This window comes from Poecilia formosa, unplaced genomic scaffold, assembly GCF_000485575.1.
Source record: "Poecilia formosa unplaced genomic scaffold, Poecilia_formosa-5.1.2 Scaffold14, whole genome shotgun sequence".
NCBI classification, from domain to species: Eukaryota; Metazoa; Chordata; class Actinopteri; order Cyprinodontiformes; family Poeciliidae; genus Poecilia; species Poecilia formosa.
Window position 1 is genome coordinate 923,600 of NW_006799953.1, and position 26,532 is coordinate 950,131.

The 26,532-nt window shown below is 40.3% G+C and overlaps 4 protein-coding genes across 6 annotated transcripts in view; 2 read left to right on the plus strand and 2 right to left on the minus strand.

Moving 5' to 3' along the window:
• Positions 1-3,224: 3,224 nt before the first annotated feature.
• Positions 3,225-12,603, minus strand: aspa (aspartoacylase). Its single transcript, XM_007545842.2, has 6 exons — positions 12,259-12,603; positions 9,523-9,718; positions 6,885-6,978; positions 6,235-6,342; positions 4,747-4,856; positions 3,225-4,283 (listed from the first exon to the last, which is right to left on the minus strand). The coding sequence occupies exons 1-6, from the start codon at positions 12,510-12,512 to the stop codon at positions 4,092-4,094; spliced, it is 954 nt and encodes a 317-aa protein (XP_007545904.1). The 5' UTR covers positions 12,513-12,603; the 3' UTR covers positions 3,225-4,091.
• A 1,013-nt stretch (positions 12,604-13,616) lies between these two features.
• Positions 13,617-17,110, minus strand: LOC103133876 (uncharacterized). Its single transcript, XM_007545846.2, has 5 exons — positions 16,912-17,110; positions 16,587-16,833; positions 16,374-16,501; positions 15,661-15,703; positions 13,617-15,570 (listed from the first exon to the last, which is right to left on the minus strand). The coding sequence occupies exons 1-5, from the start codon at positions 17,085-17,087 to the stop codon at positions 13,735-13,737; spliced, it is 2,430 nt and encodes an 809-aa protein (XP_007545908.1). The 5' UTR covers positions 17,088-17,110; the 3' UTR covers positions 13,617-13,734.
• Positions 17,109-21,370, plus strand: cunh11orf54 (chromosome unknown C11orf54 homolog). 3 transcript variants are annotated; one of them, XM_007545845.2, is made up of 9 exons: positions 17,109-17,196; positions 18,395-18,507; positions 18,600-18,698; positions 18,793-18,866; positions 18,972-19,073; positions 19,153-19,329; positions 19,563-19,712; positions 20,585-20,701; positions 20,789-21,370. In XM_007545845.2, exons 2-9 carry the CDS (start codon positions 18,441-18,443, stop codon positions 20,960-20,962), a joined length of 960 nt encoding a protein of 319 aa, XP_007545907.1. In that variant the 5' UTR covers positions 17,109-17,196; positions 18,395-18,440; the 3' UTR covers positions 20,963-21,370. The 3 variants fall into 3 exon arrangements, with proteins under 3 accessions (XP_007545907.1, XP_016523762.1, XP_016523761.1); XM_016668276.1 differs by lacking the exon at positions 17,109-17,196 and adding an exon at positions 17,343-17,423; XM_016668275.1 differs by lacking the exon at positions 17,109-17,196 and adding an exon at positions 17,345-17,427.
• An 819-nt stretch (positions 21,371-22,189) lies between these two features.
• Positions 22,190-26,532, plus strand: part of akap10 (A kinase (PRKA) anchor protein 10) — a 12,730-nt gene continuing 8,387 nt past the window's right edge. Inside the window, exons 1-3 of the mRNA XM_016668388.1 lie at positions 22,190-22,451; positions 25,283-25,330; positions 26,034-26,219. Coding sequence (XP_016523874.1) covers positions 22,430-22,451; positions 25,283-25,330; positions 26,034-26,219 — 256 coding nt within the window. The 5' untranslated portion in view covers positions 22,190-22,429. The remainder of the gene's footprint in view (positions 22,452-25,282; positions 25,331-26,033; positions 26,220-26,532) is intronic.

Genomic DNA, 26,532 nt, shown 5'->3' on the forward strand with positions numbered 1-26,532 from the left:
TTTGTAGTGGATTGGGGTATTTTTAGTCAACCTTTAACTGTCTGTGTTCACTTCATCAAGAAAGCTTGCTTCCAAAGTTAAAGGGAGTGCTGGAAAAAGGCTCATCCTTCAGTTTGAAGGCCTCATAGCATTAAGTATATCTATAGTTCTTGTTCCTTTTTGAAATTCTTTGTTTAATGTTATGCTTTTTTAGTTTCCCAAATCATTAAGTAACAAAATTCATAATGGTAGTGGATATTTATGATGTATATTTTAGTAGAGATTTAAAAAAAAAACACTTTCACTTAAAAATAAATAAATGCTGTATTTTGACTGTCAATGTTTGTTTTGTTTTGTTTTGTTTTTGTTTTGCGCTGCTGTTTATTGTCATCCATACTGTTCAATGGATTAATGATCACTTAGCTCTTTCTCTCGCTTCCTTTGTCAGTGTGTGGATCAGAAGGTGAACAGTTTGGCAACCACTTACGCACAGTACTGGAAGAACTTATTTTTAGGAGTTATTCCTAAAAAATAATTAATCTGGCACTGGTTTAAGGATATGGAGTATTTCTTCTTCTCTAGTAATTTGATGAGTTTAGATCCAGGGCCACTACAACGTCATATTGGGGCTGTATTAATGTTTGATTTGTGGGTCATTATTCCCACCACCTGCGATCATCACCAATAAAGTCACACTCCTCTTTAAATAATCGATGTTTGTATGTTTTAAAACCGATGCATAATTAACAAAAATGAGCAAGCAACCAAATGTTTTTTTTTTTATTATTTTATTTTATTTTTATTTTTTTGCTAGACTCACATTAAATTCAAATTATTTCTCTATCATCCAGATTTATCCACATGCTAGCTGATGTCACAGACGTGGACAAATCAGGGAATTCACTGCATTTGGTTGCCAAAACAACCCCTGCATTTCCAGCAGCGCGCTGCCAACTTGGTTTTGTGCAGAGCACAAATGTAGAAGGAAGGCTAAAACAGACTCTTACATAACTCCCCTTCCGTCCAGCTGGTGGTTTCAGCAATTTCACTGAAAAGTATAGAAGCCTCGAAGCGACTGCAATCAGAAGAGAAGCATAGCTGCTGCCACTGCAAGACCCGTGGAGGGTTTTTACTTGTGCTTCAGCCACAACAGGTGCATGTCAGAACCCTGTGCAGATAATTACTTCCTCATTCCCATGTCTGCACTGAGTCTTACTACCAAAAAAAAAGGGAAAAAAAAGAGAGAAAAGGTCAGTATGACCCCACTTCCTCTCTCTTTGGCATACCAGACAAACACCGACTTGGCACTCACCGGTTTGAGATTTTATAAATGAAGCAACGGTATAAATGTTGCATTCATGCCGACAAACATCATTTCCACAATGCAGAAGGGAGTACAGCTAACCACCGGCTCTGTAATTCTACCCGCCGATCCATGCAGCTGCATCCAGATACCAACAATTTGATGAGCTGCCAAGCGGCATTCTTCCAGTAAAACAGATGTAATGTCACGTATCGAGGAGGCGCACGGTGGAAGCAGGGAATCACCCCGAGGAGCGTTTAAAGTGCACATTTGGATCCCTGCCAGGAACTTAAAGATCGTGTTCCTCTCAATGTCTATTGATCGGGTGTTGTTGCGGTCATCCAAGTCCTGACTGGATTACAGTGATTAATGCAGCCACCGAACAGGCAGAGACCAGCAGGTGGTTGTGCACTTACGTTTCTAGAATGGTTATAGGAAATGAACGAACTGTCGCCAGGCATGCACACGTCCTCAACACTGGTGGAGTGCAGATCAGGTCTTCTTCATGATCAGCGGTCAGTAAAACAGAAGTTTAAAAACTGCTTGGTCAGTGTGGGGTTCACATCGAAAGCTTGACAAAGACTAGTGGACCAATACTCTGGAATAGTTGAAAAACTGCAGGTTTTTATTGGGTTCCTTAAATACCATGATGTGATGTAAGGCATTTACTGAGAACCAAGTGCAATGTAGATGTTTTCCATCCGAGACGTTGCTCAACTGTTTCAGCGCCAGGCCCCTCGGCTCCCTTCTTCTGCATTTGCTGGATTCCAGAAATGTTTAGTGATAATGACAGATGTGGAAAACGGTGTTCTCATACACTGTAATCATAGTATTTGCTGTCATTGTACGTAATTATGCTTGAACTACACTGTAGTTCCTACATGCTAGGATTAAAAAAACAACAAAAAAACACTTAATTTATCTTCTTGGCTATGAAGGAAGATGAGATTAAATTAGAAATACACTTTGTGACATGCCGATGTTATAGCAGTTTATTTGTTTAAGCACAGCAAAGATTTCTTGTTGGTTTTGTCATTTAAAAAGATTGAGCACAAGTAAAAATTATTATTCATTTGTTTTAAGATAAGTAAAAAGAACTGGGATGCTGTGGAGGCGCAGGGGTTGCAAACAACCTGCATAAGGAGGCCTTACTCCGCCGTCACAGGTTCGAGTCCCAGCCGGCCTGGTGACCTTTGCTGCATGTCTTCCCCCTCTCTCTTTACCTCCTTTCCTGTTTTAGCACTTTGAAATAAAGGACACTAGAGCCAAAACCCCCTTAAAATAGATAAATAAATAAATCAACAAAAACTTTCCAAATCAACCTTTTATTTATTTAGACTTTATTTTTCTAGAATAAGTGCCAGGACATTGGAGTAGTTACTTTACTTCTGATTATTCATTTATTTGTAGACTTTTGGTCACGTTTTTTTTGTTTGTTTTGTGCTTTGCTTTTCTGGAGAATTATTCATTTTAACGTTGCATGCTGTGCAGCTGGAATAATTTTTACTTTTTTTTTTCTTACTTCCGGATAGCGCTATAACGTATAACCATGGCAATGACGTGTTTTGTTTGTTTTGTTTTTTACAACCAAGTGCTCATTGGCACCCAATTGACCCAAATTCTCTCTTTCATCGATTATAATGGAAATGTTGTGAAAACCTACGTTATAGCAATTTATGCTATAAAAAAAATCATAGCATAAATGGGCATTAACTTTCATAAATAATGACATCAAGCAATCTGATGGGGTTTTTTAACACGTCAAAATGTATTTCCCTCTTCCTTTGTTGCACCCGTGAGATAATGTCCATCTACCAACCAATGCTTCAGATAAACCGCTACTGCGTCGTCATTGGATCTTAAACTGTGGTTGCATGTCGCCCTCTTGTGGTGGGAGGTGATATCTTCCCTCGACTCTTCAAAGAAAAACAAAACGCCTACACGCTGATGTAATACATTTATTTGAAAGGATAATTGTCACAGTACTTCACTGTTTAATATAAATGGTTCTCATAGAAATATTGCTGATTGAAAAATGACCTACAGTAAAACGACGGCGTTACACAGAGACGCACAAGACATTAAAAACGTCAGACAGCACCATGACTTCTAGAAAATACTTAAAATCAAAGATACATAAATAGACATATCAAAAAATACATGTTAATATAATTACAAAACACGTCTCACACTATCAATGGAGTGTAAAAGGAAGAGCTCAGGTACCATCTCTCAAAATAACCTCTTATGGATTGACATGTTATGCACAAAGTCTTCGCTAAATTTGCTGTGTTGAGTTTCTCTGGAAACCCCATGAATAAGGCAACAACAGGGCAGCACCACAGATGCTATACTGGAGTTAAAGGTAGGTAGAATCAAAGGCCACACATAGCACACCTCAATAGATCTTACAAACACGTTTCCAGCAGGAGACAACAGTTCTGGGTCAGAGGTCGTAGGTGTTGATCTTCCATGGCCTTCCTGAGCAGCAGTAGGAAACTCAAAGAGTGTGTTTGGAATGTTTAATAAGCCAACAGTAATGAGGCCTGGCCTTTAAAACGCTAATAAAAGTTCATTTAATGTAAATAAATGGACAGTATCATAAATACTTAGCTTAATAGGTGAATTTTTTTTTTTGCATAGTTAATTGATTTAACTGATATTAAAAAGATAAAAATGAAATCAGAATGTTATTTTGCACCGAGCGTTTTGATCTGCAACCTGTGCAAAATTTACTAACATATCTCTGCAGGGTTTTGTCGTTTTACTGTTTTTTGTTTTTTTTTTCCCTGCCTTTCCGGAGAACATTTCATGCTTTCCTGATGGCACTCGCAGCCAAGGTTTCTCGCCTGGTGGTCACAAACGCCTGTTGTTTCTCGTAGTAGGCGGCCTCATTAATAAAAGTGGGATAAACGGTGCTGGAGCCTTGGTAGTGGATGGTCTTCCCATCGAACGTTTGGAACATTGGGTCGCCGGGGTTCAGCGGCTCCCAGTCACAGTCCTGAAACAACAAACAACGGCCGGCGGGGAAGTGATTCGACTGCTGCTAAATATATATATATATATATATATATATATATATATATATATATACATACATACACATTTTCACATCAACTAATAGTTTAATTTCCTCCTTGCAAATAACATATCAGAAAGCAATCCCAATGAAGTTGAAGGCAGCTGTACAGCGAATATAAAAGTATTCACCTCTCGGATGATGACGAATTTGGTCAGTCGCTTCAAAAGAGGTGAATACTTATGCAATTATTTATTTTATGTTACACATTTTTATTTAATTGTCGTTACTTCTGCAGAAATCTGTTTTTTTTTTATAAATGTTTTGTCAAAAAAGGGGAAATTTTGTTGATTATGATTAACTTGTAGAAGCAATAAAAAGACAATATCATCTGAGGAAATGAATACTTTTTACAGGCACAGCATATTTGCCTCCAGCCAGTTACCTGCAGGTTGGGGTGAACCATGGCAATAATGTTCCCATTGGCGTCTCTGGGGTAGTCCATCCTCTCCAAGACCCGGAAGACTTCCACCGTGCATGGAGGAAACTCCATTCCTAGCCGACACACAGGAGGCACACTCTGTGTTTATGACAGAATCTGACGTATTAATGGGTCTGATTGTAACTTTAGATGCAGCATCTTGAGCTAAAAAAGAAAAAGGCTTAATGTAGACTAAAGCGTTCATTCCGTTTGACCTCCAGTCAAATGTCAATGTATTTTCTTGGACCAACACAACGTAGCACACAACTGCAAAATAGAAGAAATCTCTTCTTTTTCCCTCATTTTGCACACAAATCATCATAATATGTAGAGAGCTACAAACTTTATCCAAATTCTGTCCGACGTTTGAGCAAAAACAAGTCAAAGGAAAAACCACAAAAACACCGAAAGGTCAAGAGTCTAACGATATGACAAAATCAAACAAAAAAGTATCGATATATCAGTACTGATATCGGGTGTATTTATTTGGTATAAAATCAACACCAAAACATGCAGTATTGCATCCCTCAGGTTTGCAGTTGAGACCTACTATCCAGTCAACTTTCAGATGATGGATTGAACAAGTTCCTTAGCTTATGATCTACTCCTGCTTTAAACTTCTCTACCGCGTTTTCTCTGACCTGTCTGCTTTGTTCCTTGGTTTTCATGACGATGTTTGTTCTCCAACAAATCTTGGAGGCCTTCACAGAACAGCTGTGAAGTTTAAGTTAACACATGTGACTGCTGAAAGGAACTGGATTTTATTTAGCAATGCATTTCAATCAAGGCCAAAGGAACCACGAGTACTGATGCCTCAGCCACACTTTTATCCAGTGTCCTCATGGAGTAAGGTGCCCCTTTTCAGGACTCCTTACGGCCAAATCGGCCGTTTCATCAAGGCGTTTGGCTTCAGTGCGCAGGAACATCGATTCATCATTATGAGGGGGCATTCATTAGCGCCGGTGTGGTCCCGCGACAGAAGGTTACCGCAACGTTGGCAGCCGCGCTCTCACGACACGGAAAGCAACTGGCTCCCAACAAGCGGGCCCATTCAACAGCAGGACAGTCAGGGGACACCAACAGGCTGCAACTGGGACTTGGCACAGGCAGCTGGGCTTATGTAAAGGGAAGGAAGGCACAGCGTTCGGCGCCTTCGGGGGTGGGGGATGAGAGAGCAGAGAGGCGGATTGACGAGCCAGATGAAAAGAGATTTAGAGATGAGTCAGCCTCATGGACATTTGCTTTATTACAAAATGTTTATTTTCCTCGAACACATCAGACGATTTATCACAGAGTCATTGAAAGGGAAGTTGTTTTGTTTTTTTAATAAACTGTACAACAATTTATGTTTACATGAGCTTCTGCTTCAGCCCAACAGTCACAGTTTGGTAAACATAAAGTCTTACATCATCAGAGATTCGCAGCCTAACGGAGCGGCTTTAAAAGCTCTACCTTCGTTAAAGAGAGAGATGAAGTCCAGGGCATGTTTCAGGATGACCCTCATAGCTTCGAAGATGTTGCTTCTTAAAACCCCTTGAGGCTGAGGACCCACTTCCATACCTGCAACGAAACAATCCACACGGTCGACGTCATTAAGAAATCACCAGATGCTTTATACAAGAGCAGGTCACAGATGTCAGAGACACCTATTTGCATAAAACTGAGAGAATAAAAGTCTAACATACAGCCTCAAAAGTATCTGTGTACCTCCCAATAATTAGTTAAATGTTTTTTTTTTATTGTTTTTTTTTTTTGTTTTGTTTTTTTACCAAGTTGAAAATAAACTTTGTGGTTTAACAAAAAGGACCTGACCTGGCATTATTCCGCCTTAAAACTTGACAACTTTTCTTATCAAAAATGGTAGATGTCGTCAAAATGGAAATCGTAAAAGGTTAAAATAAAAAAAAAACACTGAGAAACTCAAAATCCTTACAATGTTGACCATTGATGACGAATATACGCACAAGTGAATGTCAGACTAGAAGTACGTAATCTTTATAACGACAAATTAATCCCTTCAAAGTTATTTGATAGTAACCTTGTCTATACATTGAAAACTATTTGAAAGAGAAGAGAAAATCCCTGGACAGTCAGAGACTCACCAACAGGGTGCTTGGCCACAGAGCGAGAGGTGGAATATTTCAGCAGAGGATGTTCATTCAGGAGAACAAGACAGCTAGCAGGAGCGAAGGCTTTCTGTAAAAAATCAAAAAGCCAACAAGAATGTCGTGTAAAAAAAATAGCTTTTATGACAAAGACTTATGCAACACAGTTAAATGTTTTAGGTTTCTGCTTGACAAAGTGGAAAATTACATCAGAGCCAATTCCTCTAGGAGAAAACAAGACAAATACAGTGTTGTGAAACAGTGTGTGCTCCCATTTTGGGTTTTCATTTGTTAGCTAGCAAGCGCGCCTGTATTTTGACAAATCATCTATCTATCTATCTATCTATCTATCTATCTATCTATCTATCTATCCATCTATCATGCCTCTATTTTGACATATCTATCTATCTATCTATCTATTGTGCCTGTATTTTGACATATCAGCTAGCTAGCAGGCTAGCTAGCTGTCTGTATTTGCTCACTAATGAATGTCTTGATTCTTTTTTTTTTTCTTTTTTTTTAGTTTAATCAAATGTAACTCAAATAAATACAAAGAGCCCAAACTACAAACTATTTATTTTTAGCCATTCAGGTCTACGTAAACAGCAGAATTCATGGTTCCCTTAATTACTGCAAGTTGTTCAGGTAATCAAGGAGCAATGCAGCACCAGATTAGCACATCCAAAATGTTTTCCAATAAAAAATATATTAGGTGGTTTTGGAAACTGATGGGAAAATGATTTCTACGTTGTACATTCGTCTGGCAGGAATCAAGGTAAACTGAGCTAGTAAAACTGAACTGCGAAGATTGTTTTTAATCACAGAGCGATAAGAAAATCTTCTGTAATAACTCTCCCAAAAGCATGCAGAGAAACATTCACATAGATTCTTAGTGACCGTGTTGCCCATCTACTTAATTTCTCCTTAGAAGAGTCAAACAACTCGACAAGAAACCGTCCGCCGTTCTCAAACCAGCGGTGTGGATTTAACTGAGCACATCAGGCGGGAGGTAAATATAGAAAGGCTTTGCAGCATGGCCACCCATAAGCTGCAAAAAGCCTTTGAGAACGTACGTCAAAAAAAGTACAACAAGGATTTTGGATGCATTTCATGTGATCTGATTTTAGTGGTAACTACTTTGGATTCGTGTGACAAAATTTTCTGTGTATAAAAACAGCCGATTCAGCCTTTCTAATGATATTTTTGATTTTTCTTGTTTGTCTCAGCAATGTTTCTCCTGCACCAATAGGAACTGCTTTTTTTAAAGATTTTTCAATGATAGCAGAATGAAGTCTAAATGTTACCAGATTACTGAAAAATTAATGAATAAAATATTCTTTCCTGTGAAATACTGAGTGTTATAACGCTCCAGATTCCTTAATTGTATAACAAAACCTTGTTGTAATAATTAATGGTTGTTTTCTAACCAAAACTGCCATTTTGTAGCTCTCTGGTGATACATCTTCATTCCTTTATATGTTGTTTAAAAGAGCCCTGCCCTTCTCATTAGAACAACCATACTAACAAATAATGTCTTCCCCAAGCAACGTCATGGTTAAAAGACTTTGTTACAAGCAGAACAAGCACCAAGCAGCTCTAATTGTTAAGTTTTTGAAAAAACAATCTTTGTTTTTTCTCAGGCTTAGTGCCAGCACATACCAGCCAAAGTTTATGAGTTTTACTTGGTTAATCCTTCACGCAGCCTTTCCTCCCCAACACAGTAAAGCTAAGCAGGTCATTTTATCAGTAACGTATTCTAACTGGATCTGACTATAGACCACAAGTCTTAGTAAATCACTGACCGGAAACAGAGAGAGAACCAGCACTTCCTTGTCTTCGTAGCTCTCTATTTTTTTAAAAACACAATTTAGCCCAAAATAAAAAATAAAAAAAACGTTTTGCAAATATACAACTCACAGGAGGAATCACCTCTGTGGTGAAATGTACTCTGCACTCTTTAATTTAATTATATTTTATTAAGATTTAATGTGATAGAACAAGGCAAAGTAGCAAACAACTGTAGGTTGTAAGAAACAAGATAAGAGATTTTCTCAATTTTTCATAAATATCCCGAGAAATGTAGCATGTGATTATATTTAGCTCCCTTAACACTGATGATTAAAATAAAACGTGCTGCTAACAAGCGCAACCCTGAAGCTCTGCTGCCGTCCCAGATGTTTGCAGCCTCTAATCTAGTCCCGTCATCGTTTTCGGACTTAATATGTCCAGCAGCATGATGCCGCTACCATAAAGATGTTTCGCAACACCGTTGTGCTCAATGTTTGGTTTTCTACCTCAGGTGGCCTTTGCATGTTGGTCAGAAACCTTTGATTTTGTTATTGTCTAACCTTCCTCTACATATACGCTCCGTCTCCTATGTGATTTGTTTTGCAAGCTGCAATTCGAGATTATTTTTGACTTTCTTTCAGCAGTTGTTTTATTTCTGACAGTTCATGCGGATTCTTCTACCTGAGCTTCATTATATAAACCCTCCATATAACATGTAGTTTCTCCAACTTTGCTGCAGTGACAAAAAGGTGAAAAATAGCTTTATAAGGATCTGTATGTCTGGTAGGCCTTTCTTCAAACCAACATTCCTACAGGTCGACTTAAAACTGCCGCGGCGGACCATCACCTTGATGTAATTCATCATCTGCAGATTGAAGGCGTCTTTGGAGCTCTCCAGGATCAGAGTGCAGCCCATGTTGGACGTGGTGTTGTGGAGGTCGAAGATCACGTCGTAGGCTTCGGCGCTTCCTTTGGGGCCGAACATCCTATTGATCTCCTGGGCCCTCTGCACCTCGTAGGGCAGCTCGTCGCCTCCTGTTGCGCTGGATGACACAAACGGTGTCAAATGTTGAGACTTCAGAGGCAGAAACAGCAACAGGTTTGACGCATAATTTGTTTAAAAAAAAAAGAAAAAAAGATGTCTGTGGTTTGAGTGTACCATTCTCATGGACTTGTGTGTTCGGACCACAGAATCTGAGAGTTTGTTTTGAGGTTAAACTCCCACCAAACATGCTTCTTTCTCTCTCAACTTCAATCCACTCATTCTACTGCATTTCAAAAACAACCACTGGTCTGGAGAACTCTCTCTCTAAACCACAGGAGTTTTTTTGTTGTTTTTTTTAAAGAAAAAGAGCCTTTGCAGTCCACATTCTCTCACCCACATCGCATATGGCCCTAGGATGCCGTTTTCTCCAAATATCAGCACGCTGTGGAGAAATGTGGACTCCAGCACGTATGGGTTCACAGCTGAGAGACGTGCTGAGTTTGAGGAAAAGTAGAGCTGTCAGAGAATTTTTTTAATGAGCTGTTTTTAGAAGAGCTTCAAAGAGATTCATCTCCTTGAGAGAGGACAAACAGGATGGCAGCTGCACAGTTTTAAAATTAACCAATGTATCTCTCAGATAATTTGAGGATAAATGACCTTTATAGGAAAAACCATTGAAGATCCACGGGTGTGTCCAAAGTTTCCCTGGAATGTTTAAGCCTGAAATGTGTACCAAAGGTTAGTGGCCAGGGTAAACACGGTGCTGTGAATAAGTATTTAACCCCCATTGCAGACTTATCCTGGTTTTGCTCATTGAAATGTTTCAGATCAGACAAATGTCAACGTCAGATAAGAGACAATAAAAACATGAACAACAACAAAAGCGCATTTTCAAATGATGATTTTGTTAAGGAAACAAAGTCATCCAATCCAATCTGGTACTTTTGTAAAAAATAAAAAAAATAAAAAATGTAGAAGGCCAAAAATATATTAAAAAAAAAACCACATTGTTATGTCAAGTTCAAAAGACATCTAAGGATGGATAAAGTCATTTAAATTAATCAATCTGGAAACGTCTACAAAACTATATCTAAAATTGTTCATCTCTGAGACTTTTAGCTAAATATTCTGTTCATTTAGCTTTTTGGAAGGTGTAAAGCTAACTTGTAATGTCAGAAAAAGAACCACACAGACGGTGGTGATGGTAGTTTATGACCTTGGGCCGCTTTGCTTCTCTAAAGCCTTTAAATGTTACCATGACTAATCACGTCAAGCATGTAGTATGAGGATCTGGGGAGGCTTTGTTACTTTAGGACCTGACTTTTCTAAACCGATGAAAAGTCCCTCCCAGAAAACCATTAAGTAGAACATCTAGCCATTAGTTTCTCAAGCACATTCAGGTTGTGCAGCAGGAGAGTCATCCAAAACACATCAACAAGTTTGCTTATGAACAGTTACAAAAGGCAAAATCATGAACATTTTAAAGTGATCTAGTCAAAGTCTGGATTTAAACCCCTATTAGATGCTGTAGTGTGGGCTTTAACAGGCCGTTCATACTGGAAAACCCTCAGTGATGTAAAAGTCAGATATATGAACTCTTGGAGGCAGCTGATGAAGGGAGCAACTTCCACCAAGCACCTTGCTATGCTACAAAAGCAAAATATTACAAAGTATTTTTGTCTAGTTTAATAAAACGATCTTATTCCATTTAAAATAAGGATAATAATATATACATGGTATTTTTCCCTGCTGTAAGTGAATAAATCTGCCAGTGGAACTTGAACAGTGTTCAAGAATTACTGACTCAAAACAAGCTAGTACATCTTGCTGAAAAGTTACTTGTAAGTTAATTTGTGTCATTTTAAGTCTAAGGAGATATTTGCACTGGAAATTAGACACAAAAAAAAAACTTGGTGAGATTCTGTGTTTTTGCAATGTACAACACAGCAGAATAGATGGGATGGCTGTGGCCAGTCGGTGTGATAAACCAGGTGTTTTTCCATCCAAAACCAAGCGGCTCGCGCGTGCTCGTGCACGGAGCCTGCACGAGCGTTTGCGTAATACCCTGTTCTCCTTCCGAAATCGGAACAACAGAAAGTGACAGCTCAAACGGTTCGGTATCATTGCGCAGCTCGGTCACGTTCCGCTCACGTTGCTCCTGCAGGGTGTCTGGGAGTCAGCTGCTGCCCGGCCAAGGAGGAGGCAGACGCGGGAGGAGGGGACACGCCGCTCCGCTGTTATTGGCTACTGGACCCAAACACCAACCTATGATACCAACATGCTGATGCTGATCCACGTGACGTGACAGAGAAAGAATTATAGGTACAAGACTTGGGTGACCTTTGTCATATACAGTGAAAGTTATGTTGCAATGTACCTCCTAGCCCCGCGCGCGCCGTGTGCGTCATTCATACACTTCATGCTGCTCATTCATACAACACTAAGTGCGTTCAAATGTCCTATAAAACACAATAAACCAAGTCTAACCCGCTACTGGAGTCATTAGTGTATTTTGTGGATCTCCAACACAAAGTTTCAGCAGCAGAATCCCACGCAGACCCCGTCATCCAGCTGTCACCTGTCCCCGTGTTTGTTTACCTGAGGTTCTCCTGAGTGAAGGCCCGGTTCAGGTCCGTGTCCACGTATCTAACGCACTTCTCCACGGCCTTCGGGTTCGTGATGAAGGGCTTGATCTCCAGTCCCTTTCTTTGGATCTCAGCGCTGTTCTGCATCCACAGATTAACAAGTGTCACGCCGGACATTTCGTTCCCGTGAGTCCCTCCGAAGATCGCCACTCTCCTGGCCGCGTCAAACCGCGCCGTGTTGTTGTTGTTGCTGCTGCCATTGGACATGACTGGAAGGTGGGAGCCGCTGCCGAGCGGTGCGTGGATGCTGCTGACACGCTGGTCTCTCTCTCTGTGGTTGGAAAGTTTCCAACCGGAGCCGCACAGACTCGCCGTTTTAAATCCTCTGTTGGGGCTGCGTGTTGACGTAACGAGCGTGCTCAGCCGGCGAGCTCTTCAGTCAGCTGTTACTGTGTGGAGACCAGTGGCGGTTGTAGCGTGAATGGCGCCCCGGGCCACACCCACTCATATTGCCGTCCCAAATACAACAAAACACTCATTTTCTAAGCTAAACACACAGAAAAAGCGAGATAAAAATTATTAGACAAAAAGATAGATACAACTAAAACAGGGAAAGGATAATGGCACTATGCATAGCCGGATTTACCAGAATAAGGGCCTCTGGGCTGGTGAAGTTTTGGTGCCTAATCCTAACAAAATAAAAAAATAAAAATATGTTGCAAATTACAGAACATTAATAGTTAGGGCTGCACATTTGCAAGTACAAATCTTTTTGACTCAATGTTGGTCCCAATTAAAGAAAAGTATAATTTTTAAATTTCTTTGTGCTGTTGAAATTAATACAAATTCAACAGCAGCTCATTTCACATGTGGTGCTTTTACCACATTAACAGTATATTTTTTGTGTCCCCCCCCCAAAAAAAAAACTCAGGGACGTAGGTACTTTCTAAGTTTCTGATTAGTTCATTTACAACTTTTGTGTCGTTACCTTTCAAAATGCTGGTTGATGATCTTAGGAGAGAGTTACTATACACTGTGAAACAAATCTCGTATCAACATGGCCTGAAAATCCAATCGGACAGGAAGAAGCAAACACCAAAAAGAACACAAAAAGTGAGCTTATAACTTTTAAGTGCGAGCGACAAAGACCTTAAAAAATTGGAGATGTGTCTCGTGACCTGATGAAGTTAGAATTGAAGTGTTTGTCCATAATGAATTATGTTAGAAGGGAAAAAAAAGGGAGAAGCCTCCAAGCCTGGCATTTTTTTTCTTTTAATAGAATATTTAGTTTTTATAAAAATTATTTACATTTTTGTATATTATGTCTCAATAAAAAAAATAATTGAGAATTATTCTGGTGTAAAAGTGCTTTGATACAAAATTAAATATAGGAAAAAAACCTAATTCAGAACCCAAAAGGTTTTAAATTTCAACATTGTCACCCTAAAATGGTTAACAGTTTACAATAAAATAAATAAAGCTTATGACATCATGATCTATCTGGAGAGCTGTTTAAGTCTGAGAGAAAGTCTTTATCTGGATTGTAAAGTCTTTTTCTTGCATTATGCTTTCTTTTCCTCTCCACACAGTGAGAGGAAGACGTCGCGAGTTCTGCTGGAAACGTTTTAGATGACGCCGAGTTAAACCTAGAACCAGCCCCAGGATTTGTTCTGTCCTCTTTGGTTTGATGGCTCTCTTCATCCGGGACTTCCCCTCTGCTTTTCCTCTTCTTCGTCTTCTTCACAACCACAGCTCCTTCGGGTTGAGATTGCTCAACACTCTCCAAAGTTTCCGTGAGCCTTTTAGTTCTCTTGTGTTTCTCTTTATTCTTGATCGGCGCTTCAGACGTTTCCTCCAGCTCCCTTTCCTCACTCTCAGGGGCAGCTGCTGACCTCTTCTTTTTCTTCTTGCCATCTTTTGATTCTTGCAAATGTTCAAAATCGTCTGCTGATTCGGCGGCTAACTCACCAGCGCTGACCTCAGGCTTTTCAGCACAGCCCTCATGAGCAGATGGAGACGGTTCCTCATCATCAGCAGAAAGGACAGAATGGGTCTTTTTCTTTTTGCGCACAAGCTGCGAATAGTCACCATATGCCAACATGTCCTCTGAGTTACTCACGCTGATATCATCCTTCATTTTCTTCTTCTTCTTCTTTTTGGTCTCCTGCTCAATATCTTGCTTCTCTTTTGGAGTTTTCTCTACGCTTTCATCTTCTTCCGCAAGTCCTACTTGGTCATTCACATGTTTCTTTTTCTTCTTTTTATAAACAAAGTCTGTATTTTCTGGCCAGGTCGTGGCATCGTTTGGCAGGTCCACATCTGTCTGATTGTCATTAGGCGACTGGCTCTTCTTCTTTTTGTGCTTTTTTCTTTTAAACCCATTGGATTCCAACGTTTCCTGAAAAACTTCACCATTACTTGAATGATCTATTGCCTCTGGGTGTTCAGTTGTTGTTTCATCCAAATCTGAAGAGTCTTTTTTCTTTTTCTTCCTTTTCTTTGGGACATGTACGTTATTCGTCGCAGACTCGGCAGCTTTGTTGGTCTTTAAAGAGTCTGTAACAATATTTCCATTTTCACACACAACAAAATCCTCCTCCTTCTGCTGAACTGATTGTTCATCCCCCTCCTGTCGGATATATTGGTTTTCACGTTTCTTTTTCTTCTTTTTCCTCTTCTCCATGCAAGGAGCTTCCACTTCCTTGGTGATAATCAGGTTTGCAGAGGGATCAGGCCGATGACCTCCGGCTCCCTCTAGACTCTGATCTTGTCCTTCCTCTACACATTTGTCATCTTCTCTGTCCTGTTTTTTCTTCTTCCTCTTCTTTACCTTGATTATTCTAAACTCTATGTCCTTATCTTGAACACTGGTTTGTTCGTCCGCCCCAGTATGAAGGTCTGTTGCTTGTCTGTCGCTCTGCTCTGCACTCACCCCACCGCATGTGGCATCGCTTTCGTTACCAAGCATCTGTCCATTGTCTACAGGAATAAGACCACCACTTGCTCTACTTTCTTTTCCTGGAGATCTGCTGTTCTTTCCCGTTTCAGTTTCAGCAGGGAGGCTTCCAGACGTTGACAATCGATCATCAACCGACTCTGTCTCTTCCGAGATTACATTGGACTCCTTTGTTTTTGAAGACGACACCCTCCTCGACGAGGGTATCCATGTCGATATTTTGAGCGTCATCCTTCCCGGTCTTCCCTGTGGCTCACGTGCAGCATTGTAGCGTTCTTCATTCTGTTGCGTTTCTTCACTGGATCCCTTTTTAGGATTGTACCAAGGTTGGGAGTTCTTTGTTTTCGACACCACAAAGAGCTTCTTTTCCTGTGAGTTGACAAAAATGGTATATTTTCCTCAGGAAGAACTTTAACAAGCTGTTTTTTTCTCTTCCTTAGAAGTTAGCAACGCACTCACAACCAATCTGATGTCTTCATTTTCTGTAGTTTCGTCTTCCTCTCTAAAACAGAAGAGTGGGACAACATTATGCTTTTTTGCCACTGCTCTACAGCCAGAATGAAAGTATAGGACCATTGCACAACTGCTTCAAAATCAAGAAACATTATTTAATTCCTAGTATGACTTTCTGACATGTAAGGGTGATAATATTGATCTGGTGATCAACATTCAAGAGAAATTTATGGTTTGGGTAAAACTTCTACAAAAACTATTTTCTTTCTTGGTTGACGTACATCCAAATCTGCTCTTTCTATACAGGTTGTCAGAACATAACAAAAGAGTATTTCACCAACATTTGAATAATAAAAAAAAAATCCTCAAAACACTGGATGATCTTTGACTTTTTAAAAATATTTTAATTTTTTTTTTTGACATTTAAGACCTTAAGAGGGTTTAACTTGACCAGAACCTGATCTGATCAGCAACATTTCATGGGTTAAATGTCTTTATATGCAAGCCCTTTTTAATGATTTTAAGGAACTTTGCAAAAACAAGTCTTATGGGACTAACCTCATTCATCTGCCTTTGATTTATTATTCAACGCTATGTCTAAAACTCGTCACTCGTATAGAAGGTAACGTGTTTTCTATCCATCTTCAACAAAATTTTGTTTGAGAGTTTTAAGTGTATGCACGCGTTTTAAATACGCTAGTCTGGTTAAACAAACTTACTCTGACATTGGAGATATGGGCTCTCCGTCCTCGTCCGCAGTTGGTAGAGACTCCAGCAGATCTTCTCCTGTTTGATAGCTGTCCCAAAGCCGCTCCGCACATCTGAAGTAACCTCCCATGGCGTAATACTGCAATCAAAATGCATGTGCACCTTTTTTTTTAAGTCTTCAACATAAGGAAAAGGGCATTTACGTTTTCTTTCTGTGGTCGTACATGAAGTTTTCTGTTCTGATAATATGGCAACCTAGTCATCATTCTCTCTTTGAGGAAGTCAAAGGTGAACTTCGGTGTTGTGCAGCTTTTCTTCTTCTGCTGCTTTCTGTCTTCTGGATGTTCCTCCTCAGAGGTGGATGCATCATATTCATGTTCTGGTGAATCTCTGAAGTTTGATCTCTTGCTTGAGCGCCTCCGTCGTTGAGGTGCACATTTCTGAGTGATGAACAAGCTGTCCCCTGAATCACTATAAACACACATACACTTTCAATATGGTACATCAGACTCACTCCGCCTATTGGAGCAGAATCATTTTAGTTTTTACCTGTTTGTATCCTGTCCATTGTGCTGCTTCAGAGAGGACATCAGATGCCTTGATATTTCCTCCCCATCATCAGGAGGGGAGTTTACCAACATTATGTCACCTGGCTGAGCTACCCCATCAGCTTCTGTGAAGTTATCTGGAAGAACACAAGAGGAAGAAGGAACTGCTTCTGACATCGTGCTATCTTAGTGAGGAATTACGAAAACTACAGATGCAGACGGAAAAACACCGCCAACGAATCATTTGGTTTGTCCGATAAAGACAAACAGCGGCACCAAAACAGGGGTGAGTGGAAGACGCGTGTACGGATAAAACCGGGAAGTGTTTAAACATTAACATCGTGACGAACTTAGAAGAGCAAGCGTCACATGAGCATCCGGGTCGCGCGTTAACTTCACCGCCATATTGTGAGTGGCAGTTTTGTCGCCTCACACTAGAAAGCTGAAAAACGACAGGAAGCGAGAAGATATCGGCAAAGCAGAAGGGGGTAAAGTACCAAAAGAAAAAAAAATGTAGGTAAGAGCACTGCTTTGACATATTTTTACCCCAGCCAAAGTAAAAAGTCCAATAAATTGCTCAAGTAAGAGTAAAAATGCGTTTGGTAAAATAAATAAAATAAAAAAAAATCTGTAGGCGTGTGTCTGTATCTGCATTAAATAAAAATATTTCTGCTCTTCATTCACTGGAGTTAGTCACATCCAGAAATATTACTCAACTACCGCTGTATCTTGGTCATCTCTCACCTCTTACATGGGTACATTAAAAAATAAAAATATTATTATTATTATTGTCGGTGTTTAGATTATTTCTCATCCAAAAAAAATTACATTTAAGGGTTCACATTCACAATTTCTTTTTGAGACAAATCACCTTTAGTGCATTCAAGGGACATTGTGGAAAGTACTTTACTAATCCAAAAAGTCTGTTGTAGAGATTTCTACGATCATTATTTCGTCAGTTTGCTACATGTGAATATTGTTTATTTATTTCTCAGTGAATGCTGTTGTTAGAACTAAAACTAACATAGCTGCATATGTAAAGGACGCGCCGAAATGAGCTAAAACGTGAATTTTTATGTTCGTTTTATTCCAGACAAATATTGTTTTGCTTCCCAAGGCGAACTTGCCTCTCAGAATATGGCGAACCCGCTCCTGTGACCAATCACCAAAGACCACACAGCAATAGAACCAAGATAGTTCAGTCCACTTCCGTTTGAAGCTAAAAGCGAGCGGAAAAGCTTACTCTAAGCTAATGGCTTTTTAATTCACCAATTAACTTTCTTAAATAATTTCCATAATTCATATATGCTACTAAAAATGTTGTATATCTGATAAAAAATATTTTCCACTAGTATTTGTTTGAAATTAAACCGAAAAAAATATTAGTTTCCCCAGTTGTAAACCGGAAATGAGGAGGAACCTTCTCGCCAGTGTTTCCTCTTTGGTTGGACTTTAACCCTAACTGGTCCTGCTTGTCTCTGCAGAGCTAGCAGCCACAAAGCAGATTCAGTCACTGTGGAAGAAGTTGTTATGGCAGACATCAGCAAAACAGAGAAAGTTCAGCTGCACGCCCCGGCCCTCGAAGAGCTGCGAGGAGGTAGGGACTTACTAGAGAAAGAGAGTCAAAGTTCCCCATGCATGTTTATAAAGTTGGATTTTCAGTTTGACAGCGCTGCGTGCTGGTTACAGTGTTGCAGGCTGGGCTGGAAGTCAATTTTGCAGAAGTTCAAGTGAGTGTTGTGGAATGTCCAGATCTCACCAAGGAGCCTTTCCTTTTTCCTGTCAAAGGTATTTCATAGATCAAAATTAAAGTGGACGCTTGAATAATGCTGTCCTGTAGTATTTGTCACATTTCTTTGCCTTTTCTCTTCATGTCCTGAAGGTCTGTGTGGTAAACCTCGCATTACTGATGTTGGAGGTGTACCATATCTGATCCCTTTGCCTCAAACACATAAGGTTGAGATCTTTTTAATGCATATGTTGCAGATTTTGCATGCTGTCAATTTTAGTAAAGAATTTTTTATTTTTTTTTATTTTTTTTACTGTTTGTCCTTATATTAGGAATACAATATGAACGTAATATCCAAGGAGCTGGAGCTACCGGGGGCTTTTATCCTTGGAGCAGGAGCCGCCCCTTCCAGAATTACCGGGATGAACGCTGAGGTGAATTATTATATGCAAGAAATTGACTTTTTTTTTTTTTTACTCAATTTTTAATAAAACTGAACGCTGTGGCCTACAGCTCATGCCTCTTGTTCTCACTGAGACTGAAGGAAGACCAGCAGTCAACGGGAGCTACTTTTCCTCCATCAATCCAGTTGATGGTCAGTGTCTGCAAGAAAAGTACAGTGACAAATTCTCTGACTGCAACTTTGGACTCCTGGCGAATCTGTATGCCTGCGAGGGGAAGCCTGGAAAGGTATCAGTGTCAAAGTGGATTTCAGTCTAGCAGGAAATGAGTCAAAGCAGACATTTTAAAATCAATGCAAGATAATGAATATATTGGGCGGTGAGGGGGGCGAAAAATTAACCCAACTCGTTTATTAACTGTATGCACTTTAGCCCCATCACAAGTGTGCTCTGAAACATTAACTGAAGGTCAGGGAGCTGATGAAGCAGATCGCTCCTCTCTGCCTGTGTGCGTCTCTCCAGGTCATAGAGGTGCGAGCCAAAAGGAGGACAGGAAGCAACAGTCTGGTAACAGCACTGAGGAAGACTCTGGAAGCTCAGTATCCAGACAAGAGCCTGGCTCTGGGAGGCACCTTCATCATCCAGAAGGGGAAGGCTAAAATCCACATTATGGTAAATGCTGGATTAGGCTGAGATTCTGATAACGTTGAGTAAAAAAAAAAGTATAATTTGATCTAATTGTCTTTTGATTTAAAGCTGATTGCCAAAATGTTCGTAGCAACACCAAGCTTAAGAGTTGGTCCAGACGGGTCTGGGAAATTGTTTTTGTTGGTATTGGTTCCTTTACCTGTTGTGCTAAAAAAAATCAGAACTATTCTATTCTTTTTATGTGTTCTTCTCTCAGCCAGCTGACCTGCAGTGCGCAGCAACAAAGGGATCATCTTTAAATCCTTAAAATCATACTTACAAAAACTAAGTCTTTTTTTTAGTCTAGTAGCCTTTTATAGCCATCAAATTAAGCATTAATTCAGTAAAAAAAAAAAAAGTAATTATTTATATCCCTATTTCACGTTCAAAAATCTGAAAAATAATACAAATAAAAAAAAACTAAATTAGAAAAAAAAATTACATTTATACCTAAAACTTGTTTTTGCGCTCTTCCAACAGACAGTGGTGCATTAAATTGTTTTTTTGTGTGTATTTGTGGACATTTTGTTGTCCTCATTAAAAGATCTAAAACAATAGGAACGACATAATGACAAATGTTAGCTGTTTTTAAATTTGGCTTTAGAACCTGGGCATACAATTAAACTGGAAGCTAACCTATTTGTATACATGATGTGACGCAAAACACAGAACTTTACTATGACGGCTTATTGTGGCTATTTAAGATAGAAAAGAAAAGGCGTACATAAAGAAAAAAACTCAAAAAGTTTGAGATTAATCTCAGAATTTCTGCCTGCAACCCCCCTAGTACGCCGTCGTATTTTGGCTACTGGGAGACACTCGCACTCATTTATTTCTGTGCTCTGGATCATCGATAGCCGAGGGAGTTCTCAGCCTGCCCTCTCAACACCGACGACGAAGTCAACAACTGGCTGAAGCACTTTGAGGCCAGCGCTCCGCTCATCTGCCAGTCTGTGCTCGTATCCAGAGACCCTGTGAGTAAAGCAAAGCAGCCTCAGTAACGATGCTGAGGAACAGATCGTGGCGTTTGCGGGTCACTTTCTTTTGTCCTGCGTTTCCAGGGCTTGGATTTGCGTGTGGAGCACACCCACGGCTTCAGCCGCCACGGAGAAGGTGGCCACTACTACATCGACACCACGCCCGACACCGTGGAGTACCTGGGCTACTTCCTCCCCGCAGAGTTCGTCTATCGCATCGACAGACCCAAAGACACACACACCGTCGGTCGAGATTGAAAAAAAGAGCTTAACAAACAGTGATGACAATGGAGGTTTGGTTGTATAAGCACATCATACTGATAGTACAGAGTTTATATGTCAGTCCTAATCATTTCTGTTTTTAAATCAAGTCTGCTGTTGACGAGCAATTGTCAAAGGAAGTTATTAGTACTGTACTGACATTGTCTCTGTGAAAAATGTGGTTGAGGACCTTGAGGCTCCAATCGTAATATGATTTAAAATGTATGAATGATGTCTTTGATCATGGGATGGAAGCATTCAAATTTTAAAATACTGTCTAAATGAATAATGCAGTGAATTCTAGACGGTGTATCATTCTGAAAGGAGGTGATCTCTGTTTGTATTTTATCATTGCTCAGCTACATTTTCAGTATGTAATGACATAATAAACTCGCATCCCTCTTACGCCTAAGTCTCTGACTTCTTGTCACCCGTCTGACAGAAAAACTTTTCATTTGCCAGTTTGTCGTCTCTCCTGCTCGCCTAAACTGTTAAAGGAACACATTCTAAGCTGTCTGCAGATCTGCAATTGACTGCAGCTGGGATTTTAAAGAAATCCCCAACTTCATGAATTGACCACAGGGAGCAAGACCTTGTTGTCATCATGATTCCCTACAAAGAATATTGTAATTTGCCTATTGAGAAATTGAAAAGTAGTTCCTCGATTTATGCAAACGGTGCCTCATTAAATGTGACTCAGACGTGCAGAAAATATTTCCTGTTATTTTTAATCTCACGGTGTGTAGTTTTACATGATTGCAGAAAGAAACACCATTCAGTCTAAGCTGTAGGGATCCATTCAGAACGGCAGTATTTGATCTAGATGAGCCGTTCCCTTGTAGTTTTCACATTCTGAGTTAGGAAATCAATCCCTCTGCAAATTCAAACTGCTCCGTTTTAGCCTTTTTGTAAATCTTATATTTGTGATTTCCATTTTTATTTTACTTACTTGTACGTTAACATCTTTTACATATGGAAGTGAGCATCATTGTAAATGATTGCTTATATCATATACACATTAGAATGACCTAATCAAAGCCGAGACCTAACTGTAAATCCACAAGAAAAAAAAACTTGTAAAGCTAGTGGAGCTAAAATATGTATTGTGTTGAAAAAAAAAATCTAAATATATATTGTGTATTTACATTTGAAACTTCTAACGTTAATACACTGCGGACAAACAGCACCATCTTCCGACCAGAGCGGGCAAGTACTTCATTTCCCACAATGCTGCTCCCAGAACCAGCCCGGAAGTTGGTCGTTTATTGACAATATGGCCACCGAGCTCGGCTTGGATTTGAGGATAATTTTGATTTGACAGCACAGACCGGAGGAGATTCCGAAATAAAACCGACTCCCGCATCAGGAGTGTACGGTGCCGATGCGTTTGAATGAAGGAATTCGTGGGACGTCCCTGGGACGGTGATAGTGAGCAGAGGAAGCGTCCAGAGTGCGAAACCCGTCATGTCGTTTTTTAAGAGGAAAGGTGAGGAAGAAGCTCAAACTGCTGATCTGCAGCGTTAGCCGCGGCTATCGGGGAAGAGTCCCGCCGAGGACGGAGAAGCCCACGGCAACATGACCGAGCGGGGATTAAAAACAGCGGGGTTTAAAACGGACAGGGACGCCGGGGTGGTGGTGGTGGTGGTGGTGTTCTTCTCCTGCCGCCGCTGCCTGCTGCAGTGGCGCGGTTAGCTTAGCGGTGGCCTCTGTAAGCTAACCAAACCTGTTGTTGGTCTGGTTGGCAATAAAACTGCCTCGTGCTGTCAGCTCGAAACTACTCGCGAGCTGCATCGTCTGTGTGGAGCCTCCTTCTGCACTACTTCCAGCTCGCATAGCTGTCGTTATCTGCACTGTAGGCAGCTGTGGAAATGTATGTAGCGTGCTAACTTTAGTTTCATTCAGTCTCATTGAGCTGAGTGCGCACAGACTTGTAACCTGTCATAAAGTAATAAGGTGTGACGCACTCATTAGAGCACTTTGTAGTAAATAATCTTTTGTTTATAACGAGAGGAGCCTGACATGTCTCCTATGCAATACAGTCTTGAACAACACCGGGGTTTAGAAATGGCTGACCACTTTTCAAATGCAATCTGTCTGACGTTTGTAATTGCATAATATCAAATATTTCTATGATACAGGTAAACATCTCCCAGATTACTTTCAGCAACTGAATGTATTACAGAGTATCTCTGTTAGCTCACTGTAGTTTCGGCTTGTTCTTGCTAACTAACTGTGCAGTCTTTCTTAGCACTCCATCAAATTGCAGTGATTCCGTGTTTCTTTAGAAAACCAGCCCAGTTAGTAATTTTTTTTATATCCTAACGAGTGAGATGAGTGGCTTTTTTCCCTCTTTATTGGTTGCATCAGAGTTGCTGACGTTGCTTGTTTGCAAAAAAAAAAAAGGAGGAAGTGTTGAAAAGACAGTGGATGCTCTGAGCAGCGATGGTAATCAGGGCTGACAGGAAGCCAGTGGCTCTGCATATGGGAAGTTCAAGTGGGCATACAAGTTTAAAAAAAAAAAAAAAATTATGATAGTCATTTCAAACATTTTACATCAGGGGTGTTTAAGTCCAGTCCCCAAGGGCTGGTCTGTGGGATGTTGTCGATGTTCCAATATTGCTTATAGATCCTGATTCAACTACTGTCAGGATTTATTGTAGATCCTGATTGTATGAGGAAACTCATGTCCTGTTCCAGCTGATAATGGGAAGCCATTGCTGAAGCGCTAGACCAAGGGGCCTGCAGCTCCAGTCCTCGAGTGCAACTGTTCTGCAACTACTGGATGCATCTCTGCTCCAACATACCCGAAACAAAAGGTTGAAATGCCTCCTTTTCATGAAGGCAAGTTTTGCAAAGGTGTGGTCATTAACCATTCATTCATTTGCAGAACGGTGGCACTCGAGGAATGTCAGACTCATTTTATAGGCTATAGTGGGGTGAACAGATTGACGGGCTCACATTTTATTAATTTTGGGTGATCGGCCGATACCTACACGTGAAACCGATCTTATCCATCGATCCTATCTGCCTCTTCAAAGGTCTGAAAATCGACCACTGACCCCATTGCTCAGCTCATAGAATGAATTGATAAGTAGGCCTGTCACGATAACAAATTTTGCTGGATGATAAATTGTCCACAGAAGTTATTGCGATAAACGATAATATTGTTTGAGACCATTTTTCAGTAATATAATGGTCATAGCATAATAATAATGCAAGAACACATTCTCTATGATCGGTAAGCTTTAAATTCTAATGAACATTTAACACTGGAACTGACATGGAAGACATTTTCAATATCCAAAATAAATAAATAAAACAACAGAAATCACAAATAAAATGGATGCTAAAGGATCTATTAACAAAAGTGTCCTTCAAAAAAAAAAGGGCTAGTTGAAACCAAAGCAACGAACTGAACTCTTTTGTCATCCAGTTTTTGGTGGAAAGAGAGAAAGAAAGAGAAAATGGATAAATCATTCAAATGGAAATGATTGAGTTTGTTTAAATTTATCATGTGATGAATTGATTTATTGCTTATTGTGACAGGCCTGTAATAGTAAGACGATATATCTCCCTGTTGTTCAGTTATTCATGTGTGGACAAAGCTTAAGGAAATTGGTGTTCTACTTCAAAAACGTTACTCCTTAACGTCGTAAAAATGAATGACTAGGGATCCGGCTGCCTTCTATTCACTCGTCCCCCATGCACACAGACACCAGGTCCTTTCACATTTTACATTCAGAAGTTTTCAACACCCAGTGCAGTCTCTCTCTCTTTCTCTTTTAGTGTCAATACACAGAAACCCAGGTTTGTTTAGATCCACACAAAATAACCTGGATGGAGGGTTAAAGAAGCTGTGAGCAAAGGAATAGGCCTGGATTGTTTGAAAAATGACATGCAGATTTAATTAAGAGTCACTGTTAACGAGGGGGCGGGAGACATAAAAGCATGGAGAGGAATTGATGTTTAGTTTAGTCAGGGATTCTCACGCTGATCCTCCAAAAACACCAGGTTCTATACAAGTAGTTTTGACCACAGTTTGCTTGGTTTGATGAATATTTTTAGTTCATTAGAGCTGAAAGGCCTTGAGGGGTAAATGCTGCCTAAGTTCCCATGTCGTACATTTTTTGTGCAGCATCCAGTATATCAGATTCCTGACCATGCCATCAAGTAACTAGATATTGTTTTCCCGTCGCTGCAGCGGCGTCTCCCTTCGCCGCGCATCTCCATTCTGTCCAGCTGCTCTCGCCTTGTATCATGATCCCGAGTGTTTACGCCTTCAGTTACACGTCGCCTTTTTTCTCCTTTTCTCCACAGCCAAAAGCAAGGAACCCGAGAGAGTAACGGATGCTAAAGTTAACAAAGGTGAGTTCGTCTTTACCTCCGGCGTTGTAAAACATCACAGAAGAGGGTTTAAATTGGAAACTGTGTCGTGAGAAGCTTGCGGAGGTGAATCGTATTAGTCGTTTCAGCCCCATCTTCAGGAGAATAATAGGTCAGTTTGCATTCAAAGATATTCATGTTAGAATGGTTCAGAAGTGAGAAAATTTTGTATCCACTTTAGCTCTGTGCTACTCTGTTGGCCCGCCATGTGAAATCTGCAGAAGTTACATTGAAGCTTGTGTTTGTGAGATAAACACAAGCTTTGAAAGAGCACAAGGGGAATGAATGCTTTCACAAAACAACAGTTGTTTGTTTGCTTTAGATGGGGTTTTATAAAGTGAGTCTGAGTTTTTATCTAAGCATGGAAGACAACCTTGGATTTAAGAGAGTCTTTAGGTTTTTGTAGGGTTTAGGTTTGCTTTAGTTATTCTAAACAGAGTTAATGTATCATTAGGATCCAAGTAACAAGCTCTTGCTATCAGTGAAACACAAAGCAGTCAGTCAAACACTGCACAGTTTGTCCTCTCAGGCTTCTTTTTATGGCCTGCGGACACTAAGAGCTCTTTCAAAAACACCCACAATCAGAGGCTTTGTCATCCACGTCACACTGACGTCACTTTGAAAACATGGCTGTAATTTTTCAGCTTTATTTCATTTTTTTTTTGTTTGTTTTTTTTTGACCCAGTTCCAGTCAGCCCCCACTCTCCATCACATGGACTGAAGAACCACAATGCCGTCCTGGACGCCGCCGGGCCGAGCCACATGGCCATCAGCGCCATATCAGCCAACATGGACTCCTTCGCTCGGGGCCGCACCGCCATCCTCAAGAAGCAGCCGAGCCACATGGAGGCGGCGCACTTCGGAGACCTCGGTACGCAGCAAGCCCTTCTGTGTTTCCGCTACGCTTGAGATGACAGCAGATGGATGAACACGGAGAGGGAGAGACATGTGGCAGGGAAAGAAAACCAAAAAGAAAAGGAGAAAAATGTTTCAATGTGATTTAGCAGAATGATGAAATGGCAAAGTTTCAATTTTATTGAAGTATGTTTAGCGAGTATGGGAACGGGGAGGAAATGCATTATGGGAAAATATTATATATCTCTGGGCTGTGGTTTTAAACTTCCTTCCTTCCTTCCTTCCTTCCTTCCTTCCTTCCTTCCTTCCTTCCTTCCTTCCTTCCTTCC